Source organism: Carassius gibelio, chromosome A6 (assembly GCF_023724105.1).
Source record: "Carassius gibelio isolate Cgi1373 ecotype wild population from Czech Republic chromosome A6, carGib1.2-hapl.c, whole genome shotgun sequence".
Lineage (NCBI taxonomy): Eukaryota > Metazoa > Chordata > Actinopteri > Cypriniformes > Cyprinidae > Carassius > Carassius gibelio.
In genome coordinates, this window is record NC_068376.1 from 20,261,543 (window position 1) to 20,286,729 (window position 25,187).

Sequence of the window (25,187 nt, forward strand, 5' to 3'; positions counted from 1 at the left end):
GATTAAAGAAGAAAAAAAGATACAGTAGACGTTTATGGATAGGATGGAGTATCATGGGGATGTAATGTAGAAAAACAGCTGCAGTCTAAAGCCATGCTTAAAAATGTATTAAAATTTGTAAACGTCAAATATTATTTGTGGTCAGGTATGACTGAAAATCAATACAGCCTTCTTTAGAAAAAAACCCTTAAGAGAAGCATGCTTTAAGTATGCTGTCACAGCATGAGCATTACACAGCAGGTTTTTCAAAGTCACTTTAAGGGTATTTTGTAGTCTTTGGGTTTTATAGCTGTAACATGAAGGAAATTATAGTAAATAACTCTCTCTAATGTTTTGGTCATGATCATAGCTATGTCATAAGTAATTAATGAATTAAGTAATAAGTAATTAAAGTAAATCATTTATTTATATTTTATGTATATAATTGAAATTAATATTACATTTAAGCAAACTTTTCTTTATATAGGTCTGATACATCAGGTTCACATTTCTGGATCACTCTAAGCATACGCTTGTCCTGTTCTGAAGTAGTCACTCAAGAGAGCATCCGAATTTTGGAGTCATCTTTTCTTTTCTTTTTTTTTTCTTTCTTTTTTTACAAATTAATAGATTTTTCAAATTATGTATGGGTGATTATTTACTGATTGATACATCATAGTGTTTTTGCAAAAGAGGAGCTTACTGTTTCTGTGAGACCTGATATTATATTGTTAATTTTAATTACTTCACATAACTTCCAGCATGAAAGACATCTCTCTTTTTTTTCTTTTTTTACAGTCTATGGTCTGCACACATTATGTTCACATAGAAATCTTTTTAGTAAACTCTATTGGGTGTGTGTACCTGCTTTCGTACAGTCTAGTTTGTACACACACATCTGGATTTTTTTGCGTTACTTCATGTTTACAAATGCGTGAAATTCCTTCATTCGATTTCTGATAGCAGAGCCAAATTTGCATTACCGGAGGGCACATAGTCTGCCATGTTGTTCACATAATATTTTGTGGCGATTTAAACTCAATATATTTAACGAGTAGTGCAAAAAGAGTGAACACTAATTTAAAAGTCCACATTCTTCTGCGCGTGTAGTCAAGCCCTCTCGTGAGCTTGAGCTGGGGGAATGTTATGACGCGGCGAGCGAGCTGTGCTCTGAGATCGATTAGCTCGTCTGTGCAGAAGTAGACAGGAACAAGCTAACGTTAGATTGGCGAAGTCGGAACGAGTGTGATTAAAAAAACACAAACAAAATACAGAATCATATATACGACAACCTCCAAGCTGTCAGATTGACTTGAAAAGCGGTGCATCATTGTTTCGATTAACTTATTGGGATAGACAAGGGATCAAGAGGTAGGTGTATATCGAAATGTTTATTCGGTGGTTTGGTGTCGAGAGGGAGCCATCTTACAATACTTTATTTTTGCTCGGAATGCTAGCTTAGCCTAGCTCGCGCCGTGGCTAAAACAACACGCATTTCCACAATTTGACACAAGCCCGAGTCGTTATAAGTCACTCTTGTGTATCCGTCTAATAATGCCGTAAAGTTCCGTTGCTCTAAAAGTTTACATTTCAGTTAACCACTCAGCATATAAACTAAAAGGTTTCTGCACACATTGAATGGCCTTCTATGCTAACTGTGCCGTGCTAGCGAGCGTTCAGCAAGTGGAAAGACTAGTAAGTTTGTTACAGTTTGTTAGTATTTTTAACTCCTGTATGCTCCAGAACGTTTGACTGAGCATATTAAATAATACTATGCAATTATCAAAAATATATTTTAAAGTCGATTGTAGTTTATATTCTGCCGCTAACTCTTTTGCTACTTATACGCTTGCTCTTAGTTTTCCTCCTCTTTACTTTATGCTTCAGCAGTTTTGCATTTTACAGAAAACTTGTTTATCTTATTGTAACGTAACTAGACAGTTCACGGCGGTAAACGGATATATTTCATATAAAATTCGCTGACAAAGAGATGATTAGTCATGTTAAAAGTGTAATTGACAAAAATGTCATTTTTGAGTGATAATTTACTCGCTCTATGATATACTTTATTATGAGCAATAGAAAAAAGGCATGTTTGGCAGAATGTTATTGACCTGACAGTATCAGTCATTCACTTTCACTGTTTTTCCATGCAGTAAAAGTCAAATAACAAGACAAGATGTCATTCTGCATGTTATCTCCCTTTGTATATGATGTGGGAAAACATACAGGTTTTGAATATGGTGAAATGAGTGGCAAGAATGTTTATATATTTTTTATGAATAAAGTTAAAAATTCAGTATTTTATTGCAGGTGGAGTGTGTTAAATATCCATTTTAGTAGCACACTTGTAACTTGTGAAAGGGTTATTGCAATGATGTTTTCGATAGTTTGCACTGGCAGATCACATTAACTTTCCTTTAATTTGACAAAGTAGTTCTGCTTTGTGACTTCATTTGTTATGCTTAAATATCTTCAAATATATTCTCTCAGCTTGAGGTCATAGAAACTGCATTCATAAAATTTATTCAAGATTGGAAAAGCATAATTTCGAAAGTTGTCACCCTGCAGAACGCAACTGTCTTTGATTGATGTCTTGTCAGCTACCCATTTTTGAGAAGAAATTAATTTTGCCATTGATTGCTGAGTGATCACGTTTTTACACGCATATATTTATCCAGCACAAAATTGATCTAAATATTGGTTGTTGTTTTACAGAGTTGGTCTGCAGATAAATTGTGAAGATCTGGAGGAGGAACGACCTGTTGGATTTGTGACTGCAGGATTTTAAAAGACCGGGATCTCCCAACATGCAATAATACAACCTGGAGTACACCTGTTGTTTCACACTGAATGTTCAAGGTTGCTTGTACCTGGACGCTTTTGTTTTGGTTTCGTTCGATTACCAATGCACGGTTCACCGTGTTTAACAGGAATCAGTGCATTTTGGCTTCAAGTTACTCACCTGTGGAAGCTGTTTCGAATTTGATGAACTGGAAGGCTGGAAGTGTTGTTACAACTCAAATCATATTTAATTTAATTTTTTTCGGTAGCCTAACGTGATATTGGTTCACCAGCCATGTTATCAGCCATGTGGGGCGAGAATTAAAGATGTCAAGTTTTCATTGTTTGGTTCACTGAATCATCCAAAGTATGAGCTGTTGAAAGCTAAAGCAATTCCGATGACTTTATAATATAAAGCACTTCTATCAATTGTGATGTGACAAATCAGCCCCCCTCCCCTTTTCATCCTGACGTAGCACCTTCGCTGTTTTGATGAGGTGAACATATTAAGATCACCACTTGCGCAAAACCGCTTTGTGTGGTACAAACCCACTCCGTTTTTTTTTTTTTGTTGCGGTGTGTGTGTCTTCAGTCCAAAATGAGTTCGTAAAGGAGCTTCTGAGTGTCAGAGCAGGCACAACGTGCTGCTACCACAAGAACCCAGAATAAGAGACTGGAAAATCCAAAAGTTTGACTTCAGAACCCCTTGGATTTGCTTCATTTGTATCCAGTCAACCTGAATGCACACAGTCAGCATCGGTGAACTAAAGGTGTCGCGGAGGGTCCCTCTGGCATTACTGATCAAACATATCCACTATTCTTCCAAAACTACACGCCACTGATCAAGAACAACTTGGTGCATCTCTTCCGTCACCTTACAGTTTCACCTTGGGCTGCACAAGTTTCACTTCCATCCTTTTCTTTGCACCATCCTGGAAACTGGAGCTTGCCTGTGACAGGAGTAGCGGTTGTCCTGAGGCTTCAAAGCCCGTGAAAGTGCATTGGTTGGGCCCTCTACAAAGATACAGCCAAGGACAGGGTCATCGAGCCTTTGTCTCTGGGGTAAGAATCCCAAACATTTATTGGAACTTTCTTTGGTATTGATTATTTTGTACTTTGAATGAGTTATCACTTATGTAATGGAATGTGAGATGTGTCATTAAGTAGAATGTATTGGTTTAAATTTAGTTCGTATGAGTCTAAGTAAATACAGTCAATCATATTAAGGCCATATTAAGAACATTAAAACAGAAGTTAGTGGGGGGGGGGGTTGTTTGTGTGTTTTCATGCTCAACCTAGAAACTTCCAGCTTGTCTTTACAAAATACGTGTCTTCTTTTCTCTTAAAAAAGGAAATTGAAAATGCATGTTATAGATCATCTTGTGTTGTGTTCAATTTGTAAAACATTTTTTTGGCCTCATAATATTTAAATCACTTTGTCATAACTTGATCTTCTGGTGGAAAAATGATAGACTTTTCTCTGGTAACATGCTGCACTTCTCCAATCATTTAGTCTGGTTAAACTCTGCCCCTCCACATTCAGTTGGTTTTCAGATTAGTTCAAATGTGTGGATCAGCTCCTTCATTCCTAGGGCTGGCACAGGTGTGGTTTCTATGGACACCTTTTTTTTTTTTAGTGATACCTGTCAAGTTGTGGGGTATATTTTATGAATGGTATTCCAAAAATAATTTGCAGCATCTTTAATATGCAGATATAACTGTAAGTAATTTGTGGGTTGACATCCACAAAAAGGCTAAGCACTGGCCCTGCGGTGCTTTCAAAATGTTTCTCTGTTTCGTTGAGTATCCCAATCAGCCTGACTCAGCAACATGGTCTCAAACCATGAGTTTCAGAGCAAGACTATTTCGTTTCCTGACCTTTGTCTGATGGGGGAGTATTCAAAAACTGTTTAAAAACAGTCATTAGGAGCCAAGCACCGAATGTGCGTAGGCACTGATTTTATCCATTGGCATTCTTATTCTTCTTCTTCTTCCGTTTCTTCCGCTCTCGAATCTATGAAAGCCCATAGAACCGCTTGTGAAATTTGGCATACTGATAGAGGAGAGTCCCGACATTTAACCATAGCAAATTTGTAGTCTCTATCTCAAACTCTTTAGCGCCACCACAGGTTTATTACTTTTGAACCGTAAGGCACAGAAGGAAAATGTTTTCCTCTGAAGCCTTGGCTCATGCCGAGTCAAATGAACACTGCAATTCAAAAGTAGCAAGGTTTAGTTTTTTTTTTGCTATTTTTAATTGTCGACTCCTTTGTCTGATTCTCACCAAAATTGGCTCAGATTTGATAAAAGTGATTAATCCATTATATATATAATAAGTTATGATTTTACAGCCATTTTGCTTCAAATCATCCTAAACTTGCTTTAATTATTAATTGTAAGTTTACAATTGAGTTGGTCTGATGCTCAATGCTTAACTCCTCATTTTTCCTTTGGGTGCTTGGCCCCTTAATTGATGTATTTAGCTATATTTCCTTTTGTATTTGGTGCTGTAGAAATGAAAATAACCTTTTCAAGTCACATTAAATCAAGGATTACTTTTTTATTTTTTATTTTATTTTTTTATAAATGATTCATCAATGTATGTCTTTATTTAAACATTTTTTATATGCCCTCTTAATCTTTAATCAAAAACATGAATGTCTGCTCCTACCCGGAATGATGTCAAGGATGATGATGTGTACGTCTGCTCAGGGGCTGGGTAGTGAAGTTATCCGATGGTTAATCCCTTTTCAAAACTTTTCCACCAACTTGCCACCTGCATTCACAATCACAGCAATTAGCAAATGTCCTGCCCTTTTTCTATTTGCACAATAGGAAAGCAAGGACACTTGCAATTTCCATTTCATGCTGCCTTTCAATATGTTTGCAATGCATTAATGTGACTTACTTGTATTAGTAGATTATAATGACTTGATGTTTTGACTAGTTCTGTCCAGGCTGGACTATTGCAGTCCTCTCTTGGCAGGTCTTCCAGCTAGTTCTATCAAACCTTTACAATTAATCCAGAACGTGGCAGCAAGATTAATTTATTTGAGCCGAAAACAATAAATGTCACACCTCTGTTTATCACTTTGCACTGGCTACCAATAGCTGCATAAAATTCAAGGCATTGATGTTTGTCTACAAAACCACCATTGGCTCTGCACCCATTTACCTAAATGTGTTACTTCAGACTTATGTGCCCTCTAAAAGCTTGCGTTTTGCAAGTGAACGTTGCTTTATTGTGCCATCCCAAAGAAGCACAAAGTCACTTTTACGGACTTGTAAATTAAATGTTCCCTCCTGGTGGAATGACCTGCCCAACTCAATCCAAGCAGCTGAGTACTTAGCCATCTTCAAGAATTGGTTTAAAACACATCTCTTCCATCTTTATTTGACCCTCTAACTTTAGCACTCAAAAAAAATCTAACTAGCTTTCTAATCTTTTTGTATTCTCTCTGTTTTCTTTTCATTTTTTATACAATAAGAAGACATCTCACATTAGCTTGCTCTATTCTTTTTCTTTTACTATTGTAGCGGTTTTCTTTGTATTTATTATATAATACAATACGTAGCCATTGCTACGTGTACTGTGTTTACCGGTAAGCTAACTGAGACTTATTATAGTACTTGTATATCGTTGATCTCTTGTTGTTTTTGATTGCTTCCATTGTCCTCATTTGTAAGTTGATTTGGATAAAAGCATCTGCTAAATGACTAAATGTAAATGTTTGTTGCTTGCATTGTCAGTTCAGGCCATGAGGTTTGATGCCTCCATCCATTGACGGAAGACACTGGACCTAAATGGCGCAGCATGACTTTGTTCCTGCCTGGCTTAACTTCTCCACGCCTCAGCCCGCCAAGGTATCGTAATGGAATGTTGACTTTGAATCATTTAAAAAATCATTTTATTTTATGTATGACTCAAAATCCTCTCTTATTCTTCTTGAGCCTAATCATTCTTCTCTGAAATCAGCTTTTTCAAGCTCAGGCTGTCTGTTTAATTTGTGTCCTTGTTTTTTAGTCCCCTGCTGCCCCCCTTGAGAAGCATGGAGAGCACTTTCCCCGCGGAGACAGCCGGCCGGGATTAAACCGCCGCAGGCACAACTCTTCTGATGGCTTTTTCAACAATGACCCACTAAGAGCACCTGGAGGTAGAGGAACACGCATCTAACCTCCTTTGCATGGAGCTTTAATCTGTTTCTTGCCCTGTGTAATAGCTGTTCATTTTTTCTTCAGGTGATGTGTGGCAGCAGCCATCTCTGTTGAGGCATGACTCTGTAGACTCTGGTGTTGCGAAGGGGAGTCAGGGGGGATTGGGAGGACCAGGGTGGAAGGAGACCCCCAGCTGGCATGGGGTACAGAGAGGCCAGGAAGGTCCTCACCACCCCCATGCTCGGCATATCAAACGTGGTGGAGGCGAGAGGGACAGACAAGGGGGTCACCGACAGCGTAATGGAAACTTTCATCCACGCAAAGGTGGCCAATATCAGGACCGATATTCTGATGAGGAGCGCAACGATGACAAGCTCAAGTTTGTTGATGAGGACTTTGTAAGTATTTTGTTCGCCTTGAGTTTGTTTACCTGGATAGTGGAGTCACACCCCTCCCAGGCATGAGTTGACTGGTTGTGTCATTGAAGAGATTTAGTTCTGTCATACTTTACATGCCTTTCATGAACCAGCTGCATAGTTACTCTGCATTCAGTCTTTCTGTTTTCATGTGAATTTCAGCCCTCCTTGAATCCAGAGACAACTGGAAAGCCAGCCAATCAGCCTCGTGCTGTCGGTACTCCAGCAGGAGTATGGGGTAAAGTTGCTTTCATTAATTGAGTCACCTCCTTCCAGCTGCATAAAAATTTAAATATCATGTTACAATTTCTGGTTTGTTCTGTAAGTGATTTTTTTTTTGCAACTTCTGTTACAGAGAACCCCCCTAGTGCTAAGCAGGTTATGTCTAAGATGCTGGTCATTAAGAAAGTGTCTAAGGATGATCCCAGTGCTGCATTTTCAGCTGGTTTTGCCAGTGCTGGCCCTCTGCCCACCAATGGTTCGAAAGTCCCCATCACTGGACCCAGCGTCTACAAGAATCTGGTCCCCAAACCTGCCACTGCCCCCACCAAGGTACTAAGCCAGTGGATCTGAAAATAGTACATGATGTTTGGGATATTGGGTGGCATCACTTATAGTGAAAACGAAGCTTTTTTTCCTAATGTTGTTTTGATTGTATTAGGGCAATTGTGTCATTTTTCATCTATAAATAAAACCTTTGCCTTCCTTTTTATAGCCTGGCCCATGGAAACCCAATGGAAGGGAAACTAAAGTGGGTTTACATTTCTCTGGAAGGGATTCGGCCTTCACCAGCCCAGTTTCTGTGACCAAACCTCTGACACCCGTCAGTACACCTGCCCACGGCACTTCTAAAGAGGTAAAATGACAAAGTCATGGATTCAGGTTTTTTTGTTGTTGTTGTTGGCTTTTATTTAAAAAAGTTAGGATAATATCTTTTTATTTAATTTTTATCTCCATTAAATAAGAAACACATGCAATGAGCAAGATGGCCATTGTTTCTGCACTAAATAGACCTTCTGACACTCTTTATTTTTAGGTCCAATTCTCAGTCACTATAAACTACAACTTTTGCCTCAATAAAATTCAAATTTGCTTCATATAAATAGTATGGTAGTTGTTAAGTTTAGGCATGGGCTAGGATTAGGAGATTTAATATATAGTCATGCACAATAAGGCAGTAATATGTGCTTTATAAGTACTAATAAAAAGCCAGTATGCTATTAATCTGCATGCTAGTTAATAGTGAGCTTTGGTCCTTAAAATAAAGTGTTACCTTACCAGACATTCTACATTCCTTCTCATCTTTTGCCAGTAATTACCTAGCACCCAACATTTCCAGAAAATCTGATTGTTTTTGGCTTCATTTCAGAGCAAATGCTTTCATGGTATCATTATATAATTCCCATTTACAAAACACACATGCTGATGAAGAATGAAAGAAGATGTTTACAACACTGAGCTGCTCTACGCTTCAGTATTCTCTGTTATTCATCAAACAAACGTTATCATGTTTATCCATAGGAGACCTTCAGTAATCAACACCGCTGCTTACCCAGCATTTTCTTATTTTTAACTGGTTTATCGTTCCATCTCTCCTTCTCTCTCTCTCTCTCCATAGCCGCCCTCCAGCACTACCCCTCCCATAGACATCACCCCCTCACGGCTAAAACTTATGCGGCGCAGCACAGACCGTAAGAGTGAGTTTCTGCGTGGGCTAAAGGATGAGAGAAATGGGGATGTGAGTGACTGCCACAGCCCAGGAGCTCCAACAGAGGTGCACATGAATTCCTCTCTGATCTGTAGCATATTAGCTGATGTAATAGGTTCATTAATTTGTCATTCCAGGCTCGGTTTAAGATTATCAGAATGAGCTTATTAACCGATTGGGAGAAATCCTGTTTATATTAGTTCCAAATCCAACCTACAACCTTGTCAATAAATTATTTTAATTAACGTAATATGTTTCTGGAGGAGGGGGGATTAGAAAGTAAAATTATGTAATATATAAAAATTCTTTCCATCTGTTTTGTTTATCAGCCATGAGCAATAATAAATGGAAAGATTCGTATTCGTAGTTTCTGTCAGCTTGAATATGATGCATTATGTATTGTTTATTTAACTGATTTCAGTATGTTTAGCAAGTAATTAATAGATTTGCTTGACCTTAAATGTCTGTTTGCCGTGGCTTCATTTGTGGTATTTCTTTGCATTTAGGGAGAAGGAAGTACCCCAGAACCAAAAGAGTTTGGAGAGAGTCATGAGAACGGCATCTCCCACTCTCTCAGTGACTCAGACCCAGAGCACTTGTCCAGCTCTCTGGAGGCGGAACACAGGTCAGAGCGACCAAATCCAAACACTTCAATGCATTCTCCTCCATCAGACACACACAAGCTCAATTCCAGATTCTAGTGAACATCCAACCAAACATGACAAATCGGTTGTCTTTTACTCATGTCAAGTGTTACTTACTTTCTTCTGTGAAACACAAAAAATGTTTTGTTCTAAAGGATCCTCAAAACAGTTTAGGTTCCCATTTACGTGTATTGTATGGCCAAAAACATTACGAAAGTCAGTGGGAACTGAAATCAAGCATTAAAAATCTATTTTCTGGTCAAGAGAAGAAATAAAAATACTGTATTTTCCAGGCTATAAGTCACACTTTTTTTCCATAGTTTGGCTGGTCCTGCGACTAATAGTCAGGTGCGACTTTTTTATAAAAAGTAATTTGACATGAACCAAGAGAAATGAACCAAGGGAAAACATTACCGTCTACAGCCGCAAGAGGGCGCTCTATGCTGCCAGAGATGCTGCTCTGTGCTCCTGTAGCCTACACTGAGCAGCATAGAGCGCCCTCTCGCGGCTGTAAACAGTAATGTTTTCTCTTGGTTCTTGGTTCTAAATAAATGCGCCTTATAGTCCAGTTCGACTTATATGTTTTTTTTCCTCATCATGACGTATTTTTGGACTGATGCGACTTATACTCAGGTGCGACTTATAGTCCGAAAAATACAGTACATACAGATTTGAAAAAACATGAGGGTGGGTAAATTGTGACAGAATTTTCATTTTTGGGTGAATTTTACATGGGCAGCAAATATATGGAAGACTACTGGGTTCATGAGTTGCCAAATAGCATGTTGCTAAACTAGTAATTAAATATACGTATTTACAAGCAAATATCTCTTAATTCAACCACCACATTTAATTTATTTTTTCACATTGCATCTCAAATCTTCTCTTGAATGATACATGCAATGGCATCTTATAATGTGGCACCATATCTTTGGTCCCTTAGGGACACATTTATAGTGTAATGCTACATTTATAGGCAGCACACTAGGTTTTTGAACAGAGCCTCACATCGTCAATCTGCTCACAACCCAACAACATAGACAACATCCACTGTCCACATACTCACACATATGGATCATCTGTCACAGGTTGCTGAAGGCAATGGGATGGCAAGAATACCCTGAAAATGATGACAACTTCCAGCCCCTCACTGAGGATGAACTCAAAGAGTTTCAAGCTAAAACTGAACAGGTACGGGAAATGTATACATATGGTTTCACTATTTCACTTTTTTTTCCTTGAATTTAAAATTTAAGTGCATCATAGACATTTATAGTTCATTTTCTCTGAGACTGACTGTATTTGTGTTCTGTCTCAGATGAAGAAGATTGGTCTGGGACGTAACGGTGTGCTCTTGAAGCCACGTAGTGTGGCCCTGCTAAACTGGAGGAACACCCCTAACCCTGGCCTGGAAGAGGGCTCTGAGTCTGAGACGAGCAGTAGCAGCCAGACCTCCGATGATGATGATACCTAATGTGGCTTTAAACACCCCTCTCACATTTCCCTCTCTCTTTCACTTAATCGGTCTCCTCCATCACACCCATTTATTTCAAACTTATGGAAGAAGCGAGAAACGATTCTTTTCATGTACAAGAAACATCGGTCATATCCCCGGCGGAGATAAAAAGTACTCACTTGTCAGCTCATAGACAGTGTCTTTCTGTTTGATTCCCCCCCCTCTCTCCTTGTCTGCATTTTGTTTTTTCTCCTGAACTAGAAATGTCAAAGAAAGCCACACACACCCTCCACCAGATCTTTTTTGTTTTTGCTTGGGAAAAAAAAGAGACTAATTCATAATAATAACACCAGTTATAACCGTGATTTACCGTGAAATATGACGTCATCTGAATGTTCTATAAAATGGCTTTGACACCTTTCTTTCAAATATTTTTTCCTTTCTGCAAAAACAATTCGTAGCATTAGTGTTAAGACGAAACAATCATTGTGAGCCGCTGACTGCGACGTTGCTCCCAGTCCCTCATAGAAAAGAACTCAAGCCAGTCATCCCTGCAGCAAAAGAAAGAACTAAAGCAACACTGAAAGGACTGTCACATGCAGTCTGGCAGCTAGAACATGAGTCCATTTCTGGCTCCAGTTCCAGCAAACTGCTCATTTTCATTCTGCAGAATCATACTAATATACCTGATTTCATGCGTCTGCCAAGAACACGTGTGAGAAAACCTTAAAGGATGTTTCAGAGTTAGATTTTAAACCTAGCTTGCGGAAGAGTTTGTCAGGAACTGGTTTTCGAATAAAGGTAACGTTTGGATGGAAGGGTCTATGTTTTATATGTTGCATTCTGGGAAGCCAGGCGAACATCCACATGTTGAGTTCACAGAGGTTGGATCCGTTTAGGAAAGATTGAAGTTAAAAAAAATCCTAAACGGACTGTTCTTTTTCTTGCCCATATATGGTGTATTTTTTTTCTTCTTTTTTTTATGATTTACCTTAATTTAAACCATATTGAAATCCTGAACATTTCAGAGTTATTCTTTAAAAAGCATTTTCGTGCTTACAGAAATAATGCTGCGGCAATCATTTTCAATAGCTTTACATTCATTGCATGTAGATTGGTATGGGGTATTCAATCAACACAGAAAGGTTTGATGATCTTCCCTCACAAAACCCAAATAAAATCTACCCAATGGAATAGAAAGCATTAAACATTATTGGGCTTATGTAATGTTTACAATGCAGGAATTGATCTGAGCTGTCTATGGTTTGTAATGACTGTGAACTTTCTTTGAGTGATTCCGTAAGATGGCTTGCACGCTTTGTTCTGCTATTTTGTTCTTTAAACAGTTCATTATAGTTCCATCCCTGCTGCTGGCAGTGAAGCAGAGATCCATCTGTAGAAGTTCTTTATTTCATGAGGGACTGCTGGTGTAAATTGTGCATCTCCTTTTTTTGTACCTTGTTTTTGCTGATAGGGTATAAAAATTTGCTTTATCACAGATTTAAGTTTCTTTTTTAATTTTGGTACAGCTGTAAAAATTCCCAGACAGTTTTTTCTTTTTTGCATTGTTTCTGCAGCCTTGATATTCAGGGTGGATTGTAAAAAATATAAGAATAAAAAATTGTGAGTTTTGGAAGATTAAGATTATTTTGATAACATTATTTACAGATTTGAGAAGATAAAAGGTGTCATGTATGGGTTTATCTGTATGAAACCAAGCAGACATAAACTACTGCATCATAATGAAAAGGTCGGAGAAAAAAAAAATTGTAATAAATATTTTGCATCAGTTTGCCAAACATGTCCAGCCTTTGGTTTTCTGCTGAAACACTTAAGGGATCATTCTTTTTGTTTTAGGACTGTAGTTAGTAATGTTCAAAATATGCATGCAAAAGATAAAAATAATAAGCATAACACTGAAGGATAGGATTCGTCTTGCTCTAGCCCCATCCATTCTTTACCACTCCCTTTTTCCAAGGTGATTGTAACCAACAAACAAAACGTCCGTCAACAAATCCACTACATACAAGCTAAGGCAGACATTTTAACAAAAAGTATATCTGTGTCCAGTTTAGAATTTCAATAGGGCAAAAGTTGCTCACTTTAATAATTTGCTGGAGAGATGGAAGGTTTGGGGGACTTAATTTGTCATAACTGTAAGATGGCATTCCATTCTAAAGGACTCTTGGATAAACACAAGGCCAAATTCTGCATTGGCACAGACCTAAAAGATCCAGTACCTCTATGGAGAGGTCAAAGGGGATTCACTCAAAAAGAACGAGCAGCTGTGAAGACGGTGCATCCTACAAGGACAAGAACACCTGATTTAATTATTGTAAGTAGTTGAATACTAAATTATTCCAAAAACCTGCAGTTGATTTGTATATTCAAATATACTGTGTATACTAATTTGAATAAACCGAGCAATTAATAGTTTGTTGCTCAAATATTGATGAACTATTTCAAGATAATAATAAAAAAAGTGTAAAAAATATATATACCTACCTAAAACTGGTAATTAAGTAAAACTTAGTAAAAACTTAGTAAAACTGTTAGTATGTTTCTTGATCCATTGGCCAACTGAAGGAACAGAGGAATCATGAGAGAGAAAGTGGACAGGACAATGTGTCAGAGAATACTGCACTAAACAAACTCACTGAGGAGGTACAGGACCACATACAAAGCTAATAAATCTGGTTCAGACTGGTCTTTATGCTCCATCTGATGATCTTCTGTTTTAGTTTCAAAAACTCAGGATTTCATTTGAACAAAACCTGCCCAGGAGACAGACAGAGGTCAGTTTGATATGCTTAGCTCTCTAATGTAAATACTGTGGTAAATATGATGTGGTGTTACGTGTTTTGGACATTGGGTAAGTGTTCCTCAGGTGTCTGAGGAGCAGTCTTCAGTCCAGCAGAGAGCTGATGAGCACAGGGCTCTTCATGAGCAGAGACTGGCTGAGATCCGGGCTCGCAACCGTCAGCTGGAGAAGCAGAGAGAGGGTAACTTCTCCTAGATCAGTTATGTCATAAAAATGAGAAAAGAAAGCTACTGTTTTTTGTATGTACATACAAACACAATTAGTAACAATCATTGTAGAATTGATTTAGTTTTATATGGACAAAAACTGAGTTTTCAACTACACCGTAAAAAAAAGAAAAGAAAATATTTTTCAAAGTAGTTAATAAAACAATTATAATTTGAATAAGTTTTTCTTCTTAATTAAATACGTTACTTGCTGATTCTTTGTAAATTTAATACCAAAATTTACACTTTTTGGTTTTTCTAACTATGTGCCATAAATTTTGTGGTTTTGATAAAGTAAATGAAAACACTTAAGAACTTTATTCCTCTTGTTATCTGAAGATCACTTATTCATATTATCAATCAAGCTGTAAAATGTGTGAATTTTGTATTTAAATGAGGGCATTTAGCATACATAAAATGCTTGATATGAAATTAGCTGGAGTTTATAAAAAAAAATATTTTAAACATCATTCCTACCACAGAACGCTAAAGAGTTTGTTTTCTAAAGTCTTAAATGGGACCCCAAAATGTTGTCCCACTGTTTCACTTAGCAACTGCAAACTCATGTTGTGATTGGTTGAAACACCTCAAAACTTGTCGAAATGAACAATGAGCAGAGTGTGAAAGTCTTCTCCACTACTTTTTTTTTTAATGATGTGTTTATCCCAGAAATAGAAGAGCGGCTTGCCGAGTTGGCAGGACGGGAGAGGACGGCTCATCTCGAGGAAGCGCTGCAAGAACTGAGGAATCAGGAACAGAGGAATGAGGACGTGCTGCAGCAGCTCAGCTCTCACATCAACTCAATGAAAGGGTAAGGGAGAGTGGAGGAAAAAGGAAATGTGCAGAGAAGCTATAAATCCATTTATGCATGTTTATACTCTGCTGGTGCTGTAGGCCTAAACCATTTGAAGTCCCCTCCAACCCACCAGAGGAAAAGAAGATGCAACATATTACTTTTGACTTGATCTCTTCTGTGGCTGGACCTCTCTCTGCTCAGATAAGGTTGGTGTTTTTAACTTATGTTGCCAGGATGATAAAAGAGGTGACAAAAACCATGCAATTTCATGATTTAGGGAAGTATGCATATCAAATCTAGGAACAATAATAGGCTTTTAAGTCTTAGGAGTAGGCTCTTTTAAGAACTGCCAAGAAAGCTCCTAAACACAACCTTGTAACCACGTGCAGCCAGTACACCCTTGCAAGCATTTAGTGCCACTTTAGCAACCATCCAAACCTCTCTAGGATTATGGTGCATTTGTTTTTTTGAAACAGAGCTTTGCGTCTGGCATACATGCAGTCCGGTGGTTCAGACCCAGAGGTTCTGGCCCATATGCATGACCTTCAAACAGAGGCTCTTACACTGGAGCAGGCAAAACATAGAGCTGAAAGCAAGATAAAAGGAAGAAGTGAGTAGTACCATCATCACTGTCAATTAACTGTGGCTGGAAATAATATTTGGAAAAATAAAGTACCAATTAAAAGTTTTGGGTTAGCAAAATTGATTGATTGATTGATTTACTTATTTAGTTATTGTTCAATGAAAAACAATTCAATTGTTCAAAAGTGATAGTAAAGATTTACACTGTTACCAAAAAAAGAAAAAAGAAAAGAAAAAAGCAGCACATTGATTATAATAAGAAATATTTCCTGAGCCACAATGTGACACTGTAGAAGTGTAGAGTAATGGCTACTGAAAATTCAGCATTGTCATCACAGGAATAAATTACATTTTGAAATAAAATAGAAAAAACAAAAGTTATTTTAAATTGTATATTAATGTATTTTAATATAATATTACTGTTTTTACTGAACTTTGTCAAATAAATGCAGCCTATGAATGTATGTATGAACATTTGAATGTTTGTTCAAAGAAGTCCATGTCTACCAACGAGTCTGAAGATATCTGGGGCCCATTGTACACTATTCTTTAGGATCCAGGGTCATATCTCATTTCTGTCCTGCCAGGGATGAGGTTACCTCACAGAGTGTTGGACCCTGATGTTCTTGCTGTGGAGCAGGAGAACCAAAGGCTTGAGGAGGAAATCCTCAGAATCCAGCTGGCCAGGGAGAAGCACAAAGGAGAGCATGGTATCTGTTCCTCTAAAATCTGAAATCTTGAGCATGACATGATGAATGATAAAGTGATGTTTAACATTTGATAGAAAATGTGTTAATTGTGTGATGTCTAATTTGCATGCTTAAACTCTGCTATAAAATTATATGCTCATAGCATTTGATATTATTTGAATAATATTTGAATATTTCAGTATATTATTTGAATATTTGAATTAATGTTTTCTGGATCAGGATTCACTGATATCCAGAAAGACCATATCCAACAAATGGCTAGCCTCCAAGCTGAGATTGCCTTTTTAAGAAGAGAAAAAGAGAAGGACCGAGAGAGGAGAGCTCCTCTGTCTGTGTTTCCTGGATCTTCTATGGCCTTAACACATCTTGATCTGCCACTGGTGAGACAAAGCTTCATCCATCTTAATTTATACTGATGTAATATCTGTTGGGTTAATGTGATAATGTTTAATAGTGCACAAAATTCTCTTTGATACTGCCTATTTTCATTATGTCTGTAACAGAGAGATGGATGATATTCAATTCTACTGAATATTATTTTTAATTAAATGAATCCATTTAAAAAAACTATAACTACAATCAGATGTTTTAAATGCTACAAGTGAATTGAGGCATGAGAACATAATATAACATATAACATACAGTATCAACATGTCCAAGATCCAATAATTAAAAATAATAATAAAAATAAAACAGCCAATAACCATTTTATTTATGAATAAAAGGTTCAAAAGAATAGCATTTTTTAAATATATATAAATCTTTAGGATTATTGTCTTTGCTGTCACATTTCAATCAATTTAATGTCCTTCTTCATTCTCTGGCATTCTCACAAAAGAGTGATTGTGAGAATTATAGAGAATGAAGAATATGGTGCATATATATTGTATTTACCAATGTTATTATTGCAGGATCAGAGTTCAAAACAGCATTCACTGATGGGATCCCATATAACTGATCCACTGGAAGCTCTTGGTCCTGCTCCATATGATCCTGTGTAAGACACATTTTCACTTCGTCCTCTACGGATTTCTTTTTCTAATTTAGTCCCTATAGATGCTTGTACATGTCATACTAAATATATTATGATATGATTCAAATCCAGCTATTGTCTGAATGTGTGTGTACAGGGCTGGCTTCGTGATCTTCTATGACCTGGTGATGGGTGTTGAGGCTACTTTGAGAACAGTGCGTTTATTGGCAGGGTTATATTTTAATGGGCAGAAGTTGGGACAGACCACCCCAATGCCACCTGTGCTGTGCCAACCTGCAGGACCATTACTGTCCAACAAGAGTCCTGGAAACTATGCTCTACTAGCTGTTACGCAACCTGTGCCAAGGTAGTTTGGTGCAGACATAAATATGGATAGATAGAGCTGGTATGTTTACATAATTTAATATGCGTTTCATTTCAGAGTACAGCCAACTTCAGATCTCTCTTTGGTCATAGAGATCCAGACTTCTGAAGGTCTGGATTTGTTCAACCATGAAACTGAGGGCTTGGTGACTTGTGGCTGGACTAAGCTTGATCTCTTTGACCAGCACAACCAGGTAAACAGTGGTCACTGGAGGCTTCCCTTCCGCGCTCTCCCAGTTCAAGCATCCTTAAGTCCAGGTCAACTCTATTCCGTGCCACAAGTATGTTCAACAAATAATAAAAGTCTGATGTTTCATTAACATGTATAAATGTCCCACTGATACTTTAAACTATTAAATCGGACTAAAAATGGCTTCTTTCTTTACAAGCTGGGTAACATGGAACTTTGTCTTCGAGTAGCAAATGCTCGTGATGGAGATAAACAGACCCTTGAAGAGATTGACCCCAACAACACAAACCAATATAAGTCAATTTCCATGGTAGGGAAAAAATATTTACAAATATTTAACTTGCTTTTTTAGAAGCAAAATTTACAAAAGTTTTTCTTGTTTAGGTGGCCTCAAACACAGTCCTGGCGAACCAAGAACCATGTTAACACTTTGCAACCCTCATCCAATCCATTACCTTCAATGCTAAAACAGATCACATGGAAAGAGACCAGTTGAGGACAAATTGAGTAATTCAACCCAAATCTAATTACCATAAAATAAAGACATTTTTTCCACATCTATGAAACATTAGAAGTTGTTAATTACTCGACATGGAGTTTTGTGTGTGTGACTTCATATTGCTCTAGGAAAAGTGATTTAAGGCAGCTTTATCATTTTCACACTAAATAGCAAATATACTAGTACAAACATTTTACTTATAGGTCAACCATTATATTCATCTTCTTCTCATGGGATTCCATAACTTTCTGTCCAATGAATTTCTATCATTCCATTGGACATCTAGCCGTTTTTGAAGCAGAACAATCGTTTAAAAAAAAAATAATAATAATTTAAGAGCCGCATTCACATATGCAAATATCCTTTATTCAAAGTTTACTACAATTATACAAAAATTGGACAAACGGGTTATTTACAAAACAAAGAGACAAAAGTTGTTCATGGAGTATGAGGCAGGCATGCGCTGCTGGTTGGAAGATAAGTGGTCAATCAGAAGAGGCCCATTATGCTGACGTCTCCACAGAGGAAGACTTGGCTGGCTGCAAGAGAAAGTGAAAGTATTAAAACAAACCACTTATTTAAAAAATAATAAATTATGCAATAAACTGAATCATGACAAAATGTACCAATATTTAGCCAAAAGAAACAAACTTCCTCTAAAATAAGATTTTGCTAGTATGTGTAAAAGTGCATCCAGCTGAACCAGTTCTAACAAGGTTATGATGCCAATATTTTAGAATCCTGCAAGTAACAATTCCAATCTCAGGGTCACAAAAATGTTGTATTTCTCGACTAAGTCGCTTTGGATAAAAGCTTCTGCCAAATCAATAAAAAAATAAAAACCCTAGCAAAAGAGCAGAGGGATTTTCTTTTAGCATGAGAGCAGGTATGCTTGTTATGTGGCAGTACATTTAATCTACACACCAATTTTTTACATTCAGTTAAAACACAACCGTTCATGTAACATGCCAACACAGGCATATTTTGGGGGGTGTATTTGCACAAGATGCAAAAGCAAACAAGTTGCACTGTGTACACGGTGTCAAACAGTGCTCAAGTGGAGCTGGTTCACAGCTTCTTGCGTTTGAATATTAAAATTGGCAAGACTTGATGTGAAAGTGACTTGTGATGCTGCTGTACTGACAATTGTCAACTATTCCAAGCATCTTTTACACTGGGCCAGCAAACACTCCTTATGGTCAAGCCCTGTGACTTCAGAGGAAACAACAGGCCTATCAACTCGCCTCCTGCTCCATTTTCTCCTGGACTCCATTGCCGTTGTGGGCGGAGTCGTCGCTGCCATTAACTGAGGTCTCCTGTTTAGTCTTTTTAGCATCACTGTCCTTTTTTGGACTCTCCTCTTCTGGTTTCCTCTGTGCAGGAATAAAGCAGGACAGAACACTTATTTTTTTTGCACTGAACACCTAGTCTCTACATGCTACTACAGCACATATGGCCACTTCAACACCACACCACAACTACAACATGCCAAGCCAAAATAATGAAGCACAAAACACCATAGAAGCACCAAGCAACACCAAAACTAATCTAGTTGGCAAACTCAGCTAATGACCCAGCATGCAAAATTGACCTCAACTAAGAGAAGGTAGCACTGCAATTGCCCCTTTAGAGGCGGACTACCCTCATTCACTCCAGTTAAGAACCTCAAAACATGCTAGACCAACCACATACCCCTACCCCCCCCCCCCATCCCTAGGTCTACTGCAATGGTTAAAACTACACTTCAGTGATGGATACTCACCTTTTTGCGAACAAGGTGAGAAATGTCAGAGGCAGACTTTGAGGAAGATGCACCGTCAGCTGGCCTTACAGGAATCTGAAAAAAAGAAAAGAAAAAGGGTGGCACTATGTATTATAGGCTAAAAGATTAGAAAGGGATACAGCAGTATCAATACTGACAAAGTCACTTAAGCAGAGTTCAGACAGCACGATTTTTAAAGTAGTCGGATCACCGTTCTTTTCACACTGCATGACTATCTTAGCCAGCATTCAGTCACTGCTGTGTTCACACTGCACGATGGATCGGCGACAGAAGGTTTCGCACTGCATGACTTTACAATAGGAAGAAGAATTGCAGACAACTCTGTCTGGCACGCAAACTACGTTCCACAACCAAACACCCACGAGATGTGACAAGGAAACAACGCGATATCACGTGCAAGACCGGAGTTTTCACGGGAGACTGGGATAGCGGAGATGAAATGTCAAAACAGACACAGGTGCTCTTGCTAAATTTATACCAACTTATCTTCTATTTCATGGGTCCAAATAGACAGAAGAAAGCCTTTTTCTGAAATGAAGCCATGTTTGCTGAGATTGTGGTCTAGAACACCTCCCCAAACTCCCCGCTGCTCTGTATATTGTGCTCTCATTGGCTGTCGGTCATCGCCAATGTAGTTTTCAGTCAGAACACTTTTCACACAGCATGATTTTGAATCGCCGACAGGTCAAGATATTTAGTATGCCAAATATCTCATGGGCATCGCGACTCGGCAATTCTCTCATATCGCGTCGTTGCTCATTCACACTGCGTGATTGTCACTTGCGTGAAGAAGCACAGATTTGCCGGTGATTTCGGGCATTTGTCTGCAATTTCTCAACCTGTTAGCGAGCCAAAAATTTGGCTAAAATAGTGCAGTCTGAACTCAGCTTTATTTGTGATCAAAAAAAGGTTTCTCAACTTTCAAGTGTTTTCAGTACTTTTAACTTCGGTGCCAAACACCCTTGACATATTTAGCTGGTCCATGTCATGAGGAAAAAAATAAAAATAAAACCCATACACAAAACAGTATGGTCCACTTATTAAATTGTAACAAAAAGTATCACCCATCCCTAATGCTAAATCGAGGTAACAAAGCATTAACACACCTGACTAGCAGTAGAGGAAGACGGGCCACCATTTTCAGCTGGAAATGCAGACGAGGTGGATGCTCCGGCCTGTAACAAATTTCAAAAAAAAGTCTCAGTGCCCCTTCAGAACGGTACCATATTCAATAAAATGTATAATACAAGCTAATAATATCATCAGCCACTGCAAAGCACGGAACAATGGATAACATGCATTTGCAATATTGCACCAATGCAACTCACAAGAGTCTGATGGATGGCCTCAGACGCTGCAGCAGCCGTCCTCTGGCTCTCCTTTGCATCTTCAATCTTCTCAGCAATTTCTGGCAGTAACTGTTTCAACTCCTCAAGCTCAATCTTCTCTTCCTTTGCTGCCTCTGCATCTTCAGCCTTTTCTATTAGCTCCTGAAGCATAGCTGCAATAAGAGTGATGTGGAAATAAGTTGAATGCACCGTTCTTGCTCATGGCAACTAGTGTTATCAACAAGCAATTCCTCAGTTAATAAACGCATGAGGACTGACAAAAGACTACAGTAAAAATTTACTTACCAAGACGGCTCTCAATGACTTTGACAGAGTTGGAGAAGTGCTCAATGGCTTGGCTGTACTGGGTTGTGTAGCTGTAAGTTGTGCCCAGCTGGTAATGAGTCTCAGCCAGAAGACGACTATGAGAGGGAAGGTGTTTCAGCTGCAAGGTTAAACACTCATTGAAGTCCTCCAGAGCCTGGCTGTAGTTACCTGCATAAAACAAAACGGAGAAACTAATTAAGACTGAAGAATGACTAACGGATAACTTCCATTTTACAGCAACTTGTGAAACCAAAAAAGGTCCTTTTTTCCCCATTTTAATATACTCACACCACATACACACCTGATTCAGCTCCAACTTCTCCAAGTTTCAGGTAAATCTGTGCCGCCATTAGCTGATCTTCTTTGCTCTCTTTTCTACAAACCGAATAAGAGAGGTTTATTCAAAAGTTAAAATTTCAAAAATAAAAAGATATGGGCATACCTTTTATAAATGACTTTTGCAACTTCAAGCATCTCCCAGGCTAACTGTAGGTTTCCAACTTCATCCTCATCACTGTCCTAAAACCACAAAGACAATAAACCAATAAATAAATGGGAGAGGGTAAAAAAAACAAAGACAAAAAAACACTTGGATTACAAACCTTATCCTTTGTTTCACCCTCTGCATCCTCATCTTCATCCTCATCGTCATCTAAAACATTAAAAAGGTTAACTCACGGACACTGAAATGTGAAAACCCATCACTTTGGACACCCCTCAGTGACACTGCAGCTTAAAATAACAAATACTCTGTGGATCCAACGGAGTTTAGAACATTCACCAGGTGAAATTCAGCAAAAGTATTTAATACTGAAATTGTGCCCCCCAGACACCACACTTCACTACCTCCATCCTCTTCCATGGGCTCTTCATTTTCTTCATTTCCATTTTTCTCCTCAAACTTTTCATCTTTTTCAGTTAGTCCATTTGACACGGTGACATCTTTTTTAGAAGCGCTTTCATCCACACTTTTTAACTTCTCAACTTCTTTGGCAGGTTCCTCATTTTCAGCAGATTTCTCCTCATCTTGAGCAGGTTTATCCTCATCTGGAGCAGGTTTTGCCTCATGTTCAGCTGGTTTCTCCTCATCTGGAGCAGGTTTTGCCTCATGTTCAGCTGGTTTCTCCTCATCTTGAGCAGGTTTTGCCTCATGCTCGGCGGTTTTCACATCTGGAGCAGGTTTTGCCTCAAGCTCAGCTGGTTTCTCAGTTTTCAGTGATGCTGCATCCCCTTCCTTTGGCTCTTCAACCTTCCCCTCAACTTCTTCATTCTTCTGCTCACCTTTTCCCACCTCTTTTTCTATCTCTGACTGAGTTTTGTCCTCTGACATGGCATCATAAACCTGTGCTCGAAGCTCATCTCTGGTTTTCTCTGCATCATAGTACAAATGGATGGATATTACTAGGTTACAGCCAGAGCCCCTCTTAATCGGAATCAATTTAAAAAAAAAACACAGGCACTGGTTTTTGTGCAGAGCACAGACAACTGTCAATATGGTGGTTCTTTGGAAACAATTTTTGCAGATGTCAAGCCTTGAGTATGTATGAAAAAAATTTAACTGGCAAACTAAAACTTAATACAAACCATCCAAGTTGTCTGCACTTTCAATTTTAGAGTCATTCTGTATCTCGCCTTCTTCAGAGGATTCTTCAGGGACTCCCTCTAAAGCATTTCCAAGCACAGTATTCTCCATCCTAGAGAAATATAAAAAACAAAAGTTAGAAAAACTGAAAATCTTTTCCTTTTATAAAAATTAATAAAATTCAAACCCAACTAATCCATATACCTAGCAAGCTCCAGAAGGGCTTTCCCACACAAGAAAAAGGCTTCACCACATTCATCAGCAGTGTCTCCATACTTTTCAGCTCTTAAGGGGGGAAATGGGTAACACATTATGCATTTAAAACTCAGTGTTAAATAGTGTACTGAATGGCAGACACCACATCTTTAGATAAAACGAATGCATTGTAATATTCCTTGACTACTCACAGCATGGCACAAGCCTCCTGAAACACACTCACTGCAGACACAACATCACCCATCACCAAGTGCCGGTTTCCTGTGCCAACCAGCTTCTTTGCTTCCTCAGAAACATCGACGGAGCTGAAAAATTTAACGAACATGTGAGTGAAATGAAATTCTATACTCATTTTATTGCACCGAGTAAACGAAGTATGGATACCAACTCACCTGTCTGCAGCGCTTGACGAGCAAGGTTTCTCCTCCATGCTGCAAAGATAAAACCGTTATAAAAATAGTTATACAATATTAATAAAACTTGCTTCGTCTGAAGAATACGTCCAATGCTAGGAAGTTTTCAGAAAAAAAGTTCGCTTCAGAAGTTCTAAGACTGTTATTTCTTGACAAGAGTGTGTAAGCAACATTTACACGCGGACATGACTAAAATCTAATGTCACATTTTAATGTCAATATGACACGCAAAGTGGGCAATTTTAAGTGGTGTGTTTGTTGTTACCGCCACCTTTCAAACTTAACGCTAGATTTCTGCGCGCGCGGCCATTTCAACGCAGCGCCAAGCGCGCTGACGGGCCATCGTGACCGCGCGTCGACAGAGCGGGACTTTCCTCATTTAGGATATAACGTTAGAAAGAAACTAGCAGTTCATTTTAAACTATCTCCCGCCAAATGAAAGCAGCCAAACACAACACATCAGCGGGAATAAACGGCGATGCCACCCCGTCGCGTGCGACGATGTCCGGGCGCAGGAGAAAAGCGAGCATTTTTTCTTCACGGAGAACAGAGCTGCTGCAGCTTTGTTATCAAACGAAACCAGCCAAAAACCTCTCACTCGGACTTCCTTTAACTTATCTGATTACTTCCCAGGCTCAGTAGCGCACTTAACCTAAAAATTGTATTTTACCTTCCAGCAGTTGAAGCAGCTGCTGTTTCCTCTGGCATCTTAACGCGTCAAATAAACAAAGCTGTAATGTACTGTTGGGTGATGTGCGTGCAAATGGCAGGTTTGTGAAGCTGCTCCTGAATTAGTCTTTGTTGGCGCCTTTAAATACGGATACAAGCCGCACTTCCGCTGAACTACGACCCTGTCACAAAAACGCGGGAGAAAAAATTTAAAGGGCAAGTAACTATATTACGCTGCTGTTCAAAGCCTTATGAACTACAAGACATATGTCTAACTGAACAAGATGAATGGGAAGTATATATTTTTTCATTAGATTATGTGAGACAAAAAAAAAAAAAAAACTTTTTAAAAATATGATTTATATTAAATTAGATTTCGAAAAAAAAAAACGTTCCAGGCATTTTCCCATATTCTATAATAAAACTAATAATTATTATTATTTTATATATTAAATTATATTAATATAACAGCTTTCCTTATCAGATGTCTTTACCAAGTGGGACGGCAGTGGAAATTGTTGAAATATATAATGTAATATAATTAGAATCTGGCTAATTGACATACA

General features: G+C 38.3%; 3 protein-coding genes across 6 annotated transcripts; 2 read left to right on the top strand and 1 right to left on the bottom strand.

Annotated features, from left to right (window-relative positions):
- The first annotated feature begins 1,134 nt into the window (after positions 1-1,134).
- LOC128015650 (vasculin-like protein 1) lies at positions 1,135-12,941 on the top strand. Its single transcript, XM_052599682.1, has 12 exons — positions 1,135-1,350; positions 2,698-3,825; positions 6,514-6,627; positions 6,788-6,917; positions 7,003-7,316; positions 7,497-7,572; positions 7,690-7,886; positions 8,050-8,190; positions 8,953-9,108; positions 9,549-9,667; positions 10,775-10,877; positions 11,005-12,941. Exons 3-12 carry the CDS (start codon positions 6,568-6,570, stop codon positions 11,158-11,160), a joined length of 1,452 nt encoding a protein of 483 aa, XP_052455642.1. The 5' UTR covers positions 1,135-1,350; positions 2,698-3,825; positions 6,514-6,567; the 3' UTR covers positions 11,161-12,941.
- A 133-nt stretch (positions 12,942-13,074) lies between these two features.
- On the top strand, positions 13,075-18,352 carry ccdc17 (coiled-coil domain containing 17). Its single transcript, XM_052598807.1, has 14 exons — positions 13,075-13,486; positions 13,729-13,806; positions 13,884-13,937; positions 14,030-14,144; positions 14,839-14,980; positions 15,064-15,171; positions 15,442-15,575; positions 16,135-16,257; positions 16,477-16,637; positions 17,169-17,254; positions 17,388-17,597; positions 17,673-17,895; positions 18,004-18,114; positions 18,189-18,352. Exons 1-14 carry the CDS (start codon positions 13,265-13,267, stop codon positions 18,228-18,230), a joined length of 1,809 nt encoding a protein of 602 aa, XP_052454767.1. The 5' UTR covers positions 13,075-13,264; the 3' UTR covers positions 18,231-18,352.
- A 295-nt stretch (positions 18,353-18,647) lies between these two features.
- Positions 18,648-24,788, bottom strand: LOC128015654 (histone-binding protein N1/N2-like). 4 transcript variants are annotated; one of them, XM_052599691.1, is made up of 16 exons: positions 24,623-24,787; positions 23,932-23,970; positions 23,731-23,844; positions 23,528-23,608; positions 23,326-23,435; positions 22,882-23,112; positions 22,588-22,839; positions 22,344-22,393; positions 22,184-22,260; positions 22,043-22,116; positions 21,721-21,909; positions 21,415-21,587; positions 21,193-21,261; positions 20,066-20,140; positions 19,548-19,676; positions 18,648-18,842 (listed from the first exon to the last, which is right to left on the bottom strand). In XM_052599691.1, the coding sequence occupies exons 1-16, from the start codon at positions 24,658-24,660 to the stop codon at positions 18,807-18,809; spliced, it is 1,737 nt and encodes a 578-aa protein (XP_052455651.1). In that variant the 5' UTR covers positions 24,661-24,787; the 3' UTR covers positions 18,648-18,806. The 4 variants fall into 4 exon arrangements, with proteins under 4 accessions (XP_052455651.1, XP_052455649.1, XP_052455648.1 ...); XM_052599689.1 differs by having other exon boundaries at positions 22,588-22,797; positions 22,840-23,112; XM_052599688.1 differs by having other exon boundaries at positions 22,588-23,112.
- Positions 24,789-25,187: the final 399 nt, after the last annotated feature.